General features: G+C 39.5%; 1 protein-coding gene across 1 annotated transcript in view; it reads left to right on the top strand.

Annotated features, from left to right (window-relative positions):
* The first annotated feature begins 8,012 nt into the window (after nt 1-8,012).
* Nucleotides 8,013-12,748, top strand: part of LOC146002461 (uncharacterized) — a 103,938-nt gene continuing 99,202 nt past the window's right edge. Inside the window, exon 1 of the mRNA XM_083140313.1 lies at nt 8,013-8,254. Within this exon, the coding sequence (XP_082996439.1) occupies nt 8,129-8,254 (126 nt within the window). The 5' untranslated portion in view covers nt 8,013-8,128. The remainder of the gene's footprint in view (nt 8,255-12,748) is intronic.

The raw sequence follows: 12,748 nt of genomic DNA, 5'->3' as shown, positions 1-12,748 counted from the left end.
TCCCCATAAGGCTTTAATAGGAGCAAGTAATGCAGGAGGGTAGGCAACACATATTGCACCCTTCGATGATCGGGTGATTTTGCCTGTCTTAACACCGAGAAATGTGTTCCACGCGAAGGTCAACATGACAGGAAAGCAAAGAGGGTCACGTGACTATTGGTTACGTGGAGTGTTGTGCTTCTCCACGTCCCCAGTTCTTGATCCACATTGCAGAAAAAGTAGAGCTGCATGCAATATATGAAAATAGGTTGTTTTCAACTACACGCTTAATTATGATTTTCCCAATTGTAAATCTATCAGACGTGTCTCCCGATTTAGTCGGGACAGTCTTTTACTTTGAATTCCTGTTTGTCATAGGCGTAACTTGACGGGAGCAGAAAGGGCATTTGTAACCCCCCCCCCCCCCAAATCAGGTTTCTTAAAGCTGCTAAAACAGGAATTAAATACTATCATTTGACGCGTCCAAAAAAAGTATTATATTGAAAGATTGTTCCCAAATACGTAGATAGCAATTTAATACTTTGAAAGTGTCTCAGATTTGTTTATTATGTCACATCTTAGTGTGGCACAGGTCTACTACAAAAGTGGAATTTCGTAACAGAAATATGAACCCACTCCTTTTATTTCGTAGCCGATTTCATCTTGAAACTGAAATTAAGAATATTAGTTAGCAATGTCATTGGTAAAAAATAAAAAAATGTGTTAGACCCAATTATTTAATACCTTATCATAATCTTTATCGTAAGTTTAAATTTTGTTGTAAGTCCACTTTATGCAAAAAAATAAAAGGTAAAGTTCTCACCTGTGCTTAGCGCTATGCCATGAAGGCGTATAAAGGGGTGTGGGGGTAACGCCCCACACTTTCTTGATTCGTTCGTGAGTGGGGGTGATGTGATCAGCATCACGCCCCTGACCGCCTTTACCCCCAGGGTTTCCCCCAGGTACCCATGTCATTCGACGCTTGGTGGGTGCCGGGGCCGCTTCCAACGTTAGAAAAGTTCCCGGGCTTGAACCGGCCGGGGATCGAACCCGGGGCCTATAGCATCGTAGTCAGACGCATTACCGACTGAGTCACCGGCACAGATAGACTAATCTGAACTGCATACAGTTTAAAGTGGGATCCGAACCACTATGTGCGATCACCTGGTATCGTACCCGAGACCCCTTGATTATAAGGCCTTACACTACGCCATCAGTGAGGCGCACACAATCTTTTTATTTCGACCTTTTTAAACCTATATGTATCATATAAGAGGTTGTTTAACGTTGCTATGCCTCTATGGATTATATTTAGCCAGTATTCGAGCACATAGCGTCAGGTTTCGTAGAATATAAGCTTCTCTTCCATGTTTATGGTTTTCTGTCTGCAGTAGAAAAACTGGCAGGTTCCCATAGCTTTTCTTTCAATAGTCTTCCAATGGTTGCATATCATATCACTCAAATTTGATTCATTCGTTTTGAACACAATCCCCGATGGCGCAGTGGGATTGTGGGCGCCTTGTAATTAAGGGATCCCGGGTTCGATACTCGGTGGAGGAACATAGTGGTTCGGATCCCCCTTTAAACTGTAGGTCCATTCACGATTAGCCTAACAGGACATAAAGTGGACTTAAGACACCAAATCAAGCAACCAACACAATCCCGTTATTGTCCAGATTATCGAATCCAGAACCTTCGTCGCGAATAACATAAGCAGGAAGACAACGTGAAATAACCGAACACAAACAGAACCTAAAACCTACATCGGATATATTGGATTAAGTCGACGATACAGCACGGGTTCTGAAATGAAAAAGAATACGAAAGTTGAAGGACCTCTATACGCACCCACTTTTCCTCCACTCAATGGGGAAGATATCCTTCTAGCTGAGAAACCTTTACGTAGGAGTGCCCCGAGGGAACTTCAAGGCCACGACGATAAAGTGTTCTACCTGCAATGACGGGACCAAAATATACGTCAGATAGCTGTGTTCCTCCTTATTTCGTACGCCATTGATAACTGGAACACGTGACCTCGTCTTTAATGGAGCAGACACCTGCTTGCTTGCCACCATCCTTTACTTCAGTGACCTTCACCCGTAGTCAGCAAGAGTGAATGACTCACCAGATACTTGTTGTCTGTGAGGCTACACAAGAATAGATATTTCGTTAGTGGCTGTAAGTATTGTTTCATCTGCAGTTATATCAGTTACCATTTCAATAGTTTCCTTCCTAATGGTTACTTTAGTGATAAACATGTAAATTAGTTCTCGAGAGTGAACGTTTTATCTATTTGAACGGGGGATTTTTATACAGCCTGCATGTATTATTTTTTCCTGAAACAAGAAGAAATTCGTTCACGCAAAAAGAGTCGTATAAGAGTAGTTAACAAAAGGAAAAAAGAAGAAGAAAACGAAAATGTAAATGCTGAAATAAATTATGGTAGAGATCGAGTGCATAACATTTTGTCACGGAGCCTCCTCGATGGCGTAGTGATAACGTCGTCGCCTTGTAATCAGTGGATCCCGGGTTTGATACACGGTGGATGCACATAGTGGTTAGTATCCCACTTTAAACTGAAGGTCCAGTCCAGATTAGCTTATCTGTGCACCAAACCAAAACTAAGAAAGAAATTGTCACAGTGTAAGAAAATTTAATGTTCAACCAGATACGAAACAAAAGGGAATAATATATTGCAGGTTGGAGTTCACATCTGTAGCATCTAACCAGCACAATTATGAATCGCAACATATCGTATCATATCCATTTTTATTATACATGTATGATAATATAAGAGAAGTAGAGGAAAGAGAAAACCAAGCGAAACACGGACGCCTTCTCCAGAATTTCAAATCTCGTTACATAAGGTTCTGGGTTGGAGTCCCGAACAGGCATGACTTTCTTGTTCTTGCCCTTTTATCTGCTTCATTTCATCATAATTCACCGTTATGTTTTACCTGCAGGGGAAGAATAATGACAATAATTGCCAATACAAAGCCAATGACAAACAGAACAACTCGATTACGGAGGTGCCAAGAAGAAACGAGACTTGACAGTGTCTCCGTCTCTCGGTTTGTCCAATTGAAAATTGCTCTCCCGTTCTCGGTCTCGATTAGTTAAATATAGAAATCGAAAATGTATGTGAATGAATATACATGTTTTTTATATATTCCGGTTTTGTAGGAGATTTCGTGAGAGATGAAATAAGTACTCTTCCATCGTATTTATTTTTATAATTTTTATTCCCTGTTCGATGATCGCGACGATAAGGACGAGTGACCATTACATGAAATTGATGACGAAATAGTCAAACACCCCCGACAAGGACGGTACTCAAACCCGGGATCTTTGGCGACGATATCGAATGTCAATCACTTAATGAACTTGACCATCGAGCCTGCTTAATGTTGTTTCTGTCAGGTAATTCGTAATAACTATCATTTGCTTCATAATTTATCTTATTGTTGTGATTAACCTGAATTCAAGGAATTAGTTGAAAGGCAAAAATGCAAGATTGAATGTCTCTGATGTTACTTCGTGCCGAATAATATGACGTGGTATTATGATATGAATTTATTAATCATATAATATGCCTATTCATTCCATTGATTGATCCCAATTGAGCACACAAAATATGCTATAATGTCCACTCCATGGAGGAGTGGTTAGCACAGCGCGCTACGATGCCATGGGTCCTTGGTTAGAATCTCGACTTGGGCGTGGGTGTCCTTGGTAAGTGTCCCTTCATCAATTTCATCATAGCATCACTCATCTTCATCGTCGCTATTTGCCAAAAGTGAAAGAATAGCAAATCTAAATAACAAACATCCAATCAAATCGAACATCTCCACCGATTTAATTCTATACGGTACCGAATTCCCACTTTATTACTGCATAAGTCATTTTACAGCATCTCAATTGTTTTCCGATTCGAAAACATTTGGAATGTTGTTTTGTGCAGTTGATTGTGCATTGTTTCGTTGTTTGGATTGTTTAATTAACGTCGCATTAATTAGTTTTAGACCAATCGTGACGGGGCAAGCAAGAGCACAAAGAAAGCGAAAAAGACAAGGAAGAGACCACGGCTTTCTTTAAAGATGGCAACGCGTGAATACAACTCAAGTGACTGCAGAATATTATGAATAAAATTTATTTCGCTTTTTCCTTTTATTTCTGTTTCAGTTATTTTACTTCGCTTTTCTTCTACCAATCGCGTTACTCGTGTCGGTGAGGAAGAATTATAAACTCGTGAAATGGACGATGGTACAAAAAAATATATGCCTCTCCCACGGTTCGAAACTGTCAGTACAAAATATTGTCTTATTTTTAAAATTTACGGGCAAATATGGTTTGTCACGTAGCAATTTTCGCTTATCTCTTTCTCAAGGGGTTCCATTGCCTCTCTGATGTCGTAGTGGTAACGTCTTCGCCATGGTATGAAAGGCTTCCGAATTCAATACCAAATAGAGTGGCATTTGGTTCGGATCCCGTTTTAATCTGTAGGTCCAGTGCATGAACTGGACTTAAACAACTAACGTGTGGCATGTGGTCTGTGATGAGAACCATCATTTCAGCGAACCTTCTTGACAATGACTCTAATATCACTTGAAAGAATAGTATTTCCTTAGGAGTAGCTCTTGTCAAGAAACCAGTTCCTGAAATTTTCTTCTGGAGGCATCGTAGCACCCAGCTGTTTGTTGTGGCTGGGGCACGAGTCATGTGACTCATGCTATCAAAGCTCAATCCTTCCCGAGAACTCAGAATCACCTGGCAAACTTAAGCGAATATTTTGTTATTTGGGTTGCATAAACAACAGGCTTTAAGACGTTACGAAATTCTACGTCCCGTGGCCCAGGTATTTTTTTCTAAGACTGTACAGCTGGCAGCCGACGAGAAGAGCGCTGGCAGAAGAGGTGTGACGTACTGCCAGGCGTGGGGGAGGTGCTCTTCCGCCAGAACTCTTCTCGTCAGCTTGACAATGACCCGCCAAGAAGAAAACAAGACTTCCTTCTCCCCGACCACCCCTAAATTCTGCAAATGAACCTGACCCTCCCTTTCCCTCTGTGCCCCGTCACCCTTCATTCAGCGATCTTCTCGTCGGCTGCCGGCTGTACATATATTTTTTCAATGTCTAAATATGCCAGCTGAATCTAGGCGGGAGGGCGGAAATTCGCTGCAGGGGGTGCAAAAATCTATTATCGTTCTGGGCGCTGAAATCTCTAGCTACAGCTCTGATAAGGAAATATTTTCTTTCGAAAGACCATTAACAATTTTTTTTTTTGGCCTTTTGCCTGTCCGGATTAAGCCAAGTCCGGCTTATAGGGGGCCGGATTAACGAGGTTTTACTGTAGTTCGTAGTATTGCTTCCCTTCGGATACTCAGTTGTGGTCTGGTAGTGAGTAAATCGCATGCATTAGAAGAGTACGGTCTTAACAGGTTTTCCATTTCCGCATCCAATGAAAATGAGTAGAGCAAAGAAAAAACGGTCAGGGCCAGAAAATAGGAAAAGGCAGAGAGAACGGGAAAAGGCTACCTTGCGTCAGTCTACTTTCATGAATAATTTTCTGAAACGTTCGAAATCAGGTGAGTTATTGAAATCATTGAAAAACGGCCTACTTCTATCATTTTTGTAAACTTTTCTCGAACAGTATCGTAGTGGGAAAAAAATGCGATTCGAGTTTCGACACTAGAGATAGATATTGACACTTGAATTTTGGATAACATTAGTTATGTCAGGTTTAGTGTTGTTTTTGTCTTTGCTTCTCTCCTGGATTTTTCTTTTGAAATCACAATAACATATTGCTGCAAGAATTGGCCATTTCTTGGTAAAACTACGTTTAGTATTAGGTACGGCTAACAACAACAACAAAACGAAACGTGAGTTATTGAACCAACCTTTCGTCCGTGAAGTAAAGTTATTGAGAGACAATGAGAACACGTAACATTTCGCCCCTGAGGAAAAAAGTTAACCAAATCATACGTTTTGGGCGAGTATTTGAGTGAAGTAGTCGTACCTAGTTCTATAGTTTCACCTATTTCTCATACTTCCGGTCGTCTTAATGATTCTACAAGCAAGAAACTAATTTTAATTTATCGTCCCCAAAAGAAAATCAAATATTAAGATTGGACATGTAATTATACTGTTCGGAACTCTGAAGTTCCCGATTTCTTCTTTGTGGCTTCTAGTTTCTTTATGTTGTTTTATGTTAATATTTCGCATTGCATTGATAGATTCAGATCGTACTGCCCTCGTAGGCTTCTTTTGTAAACTCAACTGTTAATCTTGGTATTTTTAACATGTACAAACATTTCAGTACAAATAGAGGAAAATTAAATAAACCTTATGGTACCAGCGCCACAAGAGATTTCGTCTGCTTAGAGTGTAAGGTGAATGGTAATATTTTGGAAAGAACGTCAGAAATTAATGATCGCTCATAAGTTAACTTTCGTCTTTCGAAACACATATTGAAAAAATATTGTATGTAATGCCTCGTATCATGTACTAGGTTTTTATTATAACAAATACATTGATTGATTGATTTAGTTTATTTTACTTCGCGTTTTGTGCCTCTTGGCTAATTTGCGAAGATGGGGAATATTGATGAAATTGATGAATGGACATTCACAAACAACCAAGCGGGATTCGAACCCGGGACCCTTGGCGTCGCAGCGCGATGTGCTAACCCCCCCCTTTTTTAAAGGAAATACCCCCTACACGGAGGTATCTCCCACCATTCACACTTTTTCTCACTTTTACACTTTTTCAATTCTTACAGTTTCTCAGTTTCTTATCTGGACAACCACAAATACCCATGCCTTACCCGGGACTCGAACCCGGAACCTCTGCCGTTGTGACGCGCTCTGCTAACCACTTCGCCACGGAGGTCGACAACCATTCGGCCACAGGGTCCGGCTATAACAAGTACAAAATACATTAACAATATAGAGGCATTAATTATATTATTTAATTATTAAATATTAATAATTAAGTGTTAATAGTCTCGTTAGAAGCATATAGAAATATGCCTGTATAATATGGGATCCTTTTTACAAGTGCTGTATATTCCAAAAAGTTCTTACGCTAATAATACTGTATTATTAAACTTATAAGAAGATCGTCATACAGATACTACATATAAAATTGCTAGAAAAAAATAGTATAATATACATTCTACTAGAAGAGAAATCCACGAGCAAATTTTATTGTACAAAATTATCAATGAATCAACGGAAAAGCAGGAAATTTAATGAAATTCAATGTGAACAAAAATAGGTTACGCATTTACGCAAAAATAGGTTTGCTTTGCACTTGCTTCGCTTTAAAGGTATTGTAATATGTAAAACACGGTGTGAAACTGTGTAATCGATTTTCATTCTGTATAAGTACAGGGGGGCGGTGTTTTGCTTATCGTACCCCTTGTTCACGAATTCTGAAACCGCCTACATATTAAATCTCCGATATTTTTTTCAAAGAAATGCGTACCCATTGACTTGAGGTTGGGTGAGGTCCAGAGCCATTTTATGTGGGGACAAGGCCGGAGGCACAGATAAAGATATATATATATATATATATATATATATATATATATATATATTGTGTCTTCCCCACAATATATCTTTATCTGTGCCGAAGACTCTTTTTCCCGATAAATAAATGCGAATATACACGCACTTTTCGAACGTAGTCTTCATTTGTTTTAATATGAATCCCTCCAGATTTCACCGAATTTGACGTAATTTTTGGTTCACCAGTCTGATCCACGCTGGTGAATTCTGAAAAGCGTTATTTGATTTATAATTTGACTGGTGTCTTCTTCCTTGTTTGGTCGACCCCGTGTAAGAAATAAACGAACTAGCAATTTTCGTATTTTTTACCTCCATCCGTAGTTCTATTTTGCGGCAATTTGCCACACAACGCTTCGCAGAGACAGAAATAAATTTCCAGCGATTAGCAATAGGCGGCAACACTGGTGACGTCATGCCGTTCGCAGCCCCGCATTGAGGATATATCAAACACGCATTCGAGTGTTGCAGTTCGTGGCGTTCGTATCGCACAGGGTGCAGGGAACTAGCTCGTTTGTATCAAGTGAAAACTTGCGAGTGAAATATTAAAAGTGTGACATTAAGAAATAGTGAATGGAGGAATAGCATGGGGAACCAGCCAACCCGCGACGGGTATCCACCTGTCAAGACTGAAATACAGATCAATAATCAATCTGAGGAACTGAAAGAACGAACACCAGTGGAATTAGTTCCCATTGAAAAGCTGGCCAAGGTAAGAACTGATAACATTTTTATTCGTTTTTTAGTGAGATGAGTAGGGGGAGTGCCTTCGAAAGTGACAAATAGTAAAATATCGTACATGATCATGGCTGTCATACTCGTATACTATATTAACATAGACGTAGTTCAATATAACAGTAGAAGTGAGTGTGTTTTCGTGTTCATAACATGTGGTTGGGCGAGTGTAAAGTGGAACGTATTACATAATCAGACCTGCGTTTTCTGTGCCTAAGGGGAAACTAAAAGTCTGTTATAAAACCCACACTTGTAAAGCAGCACATTCTCATAAGCTGTTTTGCTTTGGTCAATAACGCACTTTTAGTACAAGGGAGGACTAGTGATGTGGAAATGCTGCATCCCGTCAATCTTGATAGACGGACGTTTGAAAACTGTCAAATATAGTAATGCGAGGAAAGTTGTACAAATGTGCCTCAGTCAGGTATCGAACTGGATCCTTGGTATATCCGTACCATTGTAGTACGTAGGTTCGATTCCTGTATAATACATACAGGCCAATTTGGACTGTCGTCTCAGTTTGAAGTGGCACCTAGAATGTTCTTTCATGAATCTATGGTCCCATTCTTCGCGATGTATTATTGAACAGGATAACACCATGCAAGAGTTCTGGGTTCGAATCAGGGGGCGGCGATACTGACTCCCCCCCCCATATGCGTGAGCAAGGGGGGTAGTTGCCCCTCCGAATACTCTCGCTTAGAAATTTAGTGTAGAGGAAATCTTATTACTGCTATTAAACAATATTATTCTATTAAAAAAAATATATATATTTTCAAACCGACGAAAATTCCTAGCAACTACGACGGGTTTATTCCTATGTAATTGGACTCTCTCGCTTCGTTCTCCAGCAAATTACTTATTATTAACTCACGTATTTTATTCGTTAGCCTGTGGTCGCAGAATAAATTGGTCACACATTGGAAATAAATACATTATGTGTAGTTGTTTTGAATAAAGAGGGAGGGGAACAGAGAACTTTTGAGTCGCGGAAGCTGGAATAGCGAAGTGGATCCAGACATACATTATATACGTCCCCCCATCTCGTTTAGTACTCATCAATACAATAAAACCGTGAAATGTCAAATGGAATCAGGTTTTTCTTTCTCAGACTCAGGGGTGCCCACAGTGGGGGTTCATGACGCGCCTGCGTCATGGCCATTTTTTTGGGGGAAAAAATGTTATACCAATTCTATATATCTTCACACAAAAATGGGGGGGAGCGTATCGTTTGAATGACTTGTTATTGATTTTTAGTTTTGGTTATTATGTATAGTTTTTCTACCAACCTGTAGGTGATCGCGGCGATAGGGTTGAAATAAAACACCACCTCTTATGTCTTTAGAATCGGTTTGAATGTAGGGGGGGGGGGTATTCGCATTAATACAAGGTTAGTCGAGCAGACAAACTCTGCAGAATAAGGTTGACTAACAATGGCAGTAAGCCTAAAGTATCTAAAGTAAACATATATTGCTTAATATGTCTATACCGTGACGCAACCACAGGGATGCAGGGGGTCATTGCAACCTCCCAACCTTCGACGGAAGTCAATTCTAGGGTAGCAAAAGGGGGACAAACATTGAGGGCCAAGGGCACCTGCAGGGGAGCACAGAGGAGCAATTACCCCTTGGATTTCAAATTTTATGCAAATAAAAATACATTTTGTAAAATTTTCTTGCTTGCTTCGCTCGCATTGTCTGCTTTTCTCGTTTTCGTCAAGTTCAGAGGTTTAGCTGGGGGCGGCGGGAGTCGGCCATGGGAGCCGAGTAATCTAAAAGAAAGTTGTAAAAGAGATAATGCCATGGCGTCCAGTTAAATTATTTGCATCCTATTAATCAGAATTGTTTTCAATTGCAAAAATTGGATCTATAATTTTTCTGTAATGTAATGTATTTAAATAATATGTGTTGTATATTTGTATTGAATAAGCTTTCAATACGTACACAGTTTAGTGTTAGCTTGTTGAATATGCATTTTCTATTTTATGTCGCTCCATGCTGCATGTGTAAAATATACAGGGTGATCCGTTTGAGATGTCAGAAAAGTAAACCGTTGTGTACAATAGGTTAATGTACGTATCTCTGAGCAGTTTGCTGTAATATATACAGAGAGGATGTAAGTTTCGAGTTAATGGAGGTTTTCAGACTTCAGCCGCGTGGCGCTATCGTTCATGATAGATAAAGATAGTGGTTACGCCACAACAGCGCACAATGTATCGTATGGAGTGTGGAATTTGCGTGTGTTATATGCACACTAGGACAGCCCCATGGCTTAAGTCTGTAAACCTGCACTCACTCAAAACTTACATCCTTTCTGCATATAATACAACAAACTGCTCAGAGATACGTACATTAACCTATTGTACAGAACGGTTTACTTTTCTGACATCTCAAACGGATCACCCTGTATTGTTGTGCGTGAAAGTTACACATGCAGGCCCTTAGCCAGAAATTCTTTGTAAGGGGGGGGGGGGGGTGCGAAGTCAATCCCAGAGGGGGCAAATTTTTAATATATTGTGTAGCATTGGCAGATATAGCAGGATACACAGAGGCACTTGCCCCCTTCCCAAAAAGAGGTAAGTAACAAACTGAAAAAAAAACAACAAAAAGAAAAACACTTCGAGCAACATCAAATAGCAATATTTAGATAATTACCTTTCCAGATTGCCAAAGAATTTAGAATATTATATAAGTTTAACATAAATATGCTAATAGGGACTATATCTACGTGATATTTACAGGTCGACAGGACAATGTTAATAGATGATTAATATGTACCAACAGCTTTGGGCCTCTCTGCAGAACTGATTAAGGGAGCCCTTTATAAATTATGCTTCGTAAGGATTCCCTCTAGTTTCCAGTATGCAAGATTTTAAGCACAAAGGAATCTAACGAGAATCCAACAACACCATTGTGTTGTGTTATGCAAGAAAAATTGAATTAATTAAATAATAATGGTTACATATTATCTACACTTTGATGACTTGTGTAAAAATTTGTAGTACTTTTTTTGTACTTGCTAAGATGACTTGTGTAAAAATTTGTAATACATTTTTTGTACTTGCTAAAACATGGGTCCCTTAGTCCCCCACAGACTATTTCCTTCAAAGGGGAGACCCTTGCATCACTACAGACAATGTTTGCCTACTGGTTACGTTAACCATTTTTTTGTGTGAATTGTATGATATTATAGTTGAAATACATGTTTTAACACCTGACAAACAAATAGGAATCCCTTGATTGATCCATGACTTCAGGGATTAGTGTCATAATTAATATTTCATATTAAGTTTCATAGAAATAAATTGTTTTAATAGGGCGCAAATAACTTTACGGGGCGCCTTACAAATCTCTCTAACATTTTTTACTATAGATCGTTTGGCTCCCAGGGCCGACTCCCGCCGCCCCATAGCTATGGCTCTGAGCTTGGACTATAATAATAGGAAAGATCGCGAGCGAAGCGAGCAAGAAAATTTTACGAAATGTATTTTTATTTGTATAAAATTTGAAATCTGGGGGGGGGGGGGGGCAATTGCCCTTGGCCGTCTGGAAGAAAAATGCAAGGAACACACAAACTAATTCCATCATGAGTACCCAATTGTCCTGCTATTCTTAGGTTCTCCTAGTCTTGTTTTTTTAATTCAATGTTTGCTTCCCCTAGAATGGACTTCGGTCCAAGATTGGAGGGGGGGGGGGGACAATGCCCTCTGCCCATATGGTTGTGGCACTGTTTATGAGTGTGTCTTCATCAATTTCACGTCATCACTCATTGTTGCGATTAGCGTGGCAGAAAAGCAACGCTAAGTAACAACAATCGAATATCCACTCCCTCTTTTTACCACATGAATCACTAATCACTATTATCAAAAGGTAAACTTGGGAAATAACAATTTAAGCTGTTCAAAGTGTCGCAACTGTTCTAGATACTGAATATTGCAAAATCATTTCCCGAAGTCTGAATCTGGAAGGGAACTTTTCCTCCCAATCCTGATACGACATTATACGGAATCCAATACACCCTAATAAATCACAAAATCAATTAGTGTCCTTGTTATGTTGCTAGAGTAACACATGATATAATTGTAAAGATTAGAGAGTATTCCAGGTAGGAATGTGTTCTGTATTTTTCACAGGGGGGGGCAGAGCAGGCTCTCAGGGGGGCAGTTGCCCCCTCTAGCTACGGGCCTGTACACATGTATCTTCGGAATGCATTTATCATTCATTTTCTGCCATTCAAAATACAGTTTGTGTGCTTATTTTCCATTATTAGCTAATGTGAAATTGACTGTTTTGAAAAATGTTTGATATGTTTTGTTTGAAACAAATGCTTTAGCACAAACTTCTATCCCCTCTTTGCGTAATTTATGAGGATAATAACGTCTTTGTTACTACTACTGCTGGTAGTAGTGGTAATAATAATAAAGCAATTATTAATGTTATTATTGGTACGTTTATCCTGGTACTTGCCCTCCCAG

This window comes from Lepisma saccharinum, chromosome 18, assembly GCF_977018435.1.
Source record: "Lepisma saccharinum chromosome 18, izLepSacc3.1, whole genome shotgun sequence".
In the NCBI taxonomy this organism is placed as follows: Eukaryota; Metazoa; Arthropoda; class Insecta; order Zygentoma; family Lepismatidae; genus Lepisma; species Lepisma saccharinum.
Note: the sequence above shows the minus strand (reverse complement) of the source record. Positions and strands in the feature narration are given on the sequence as shown.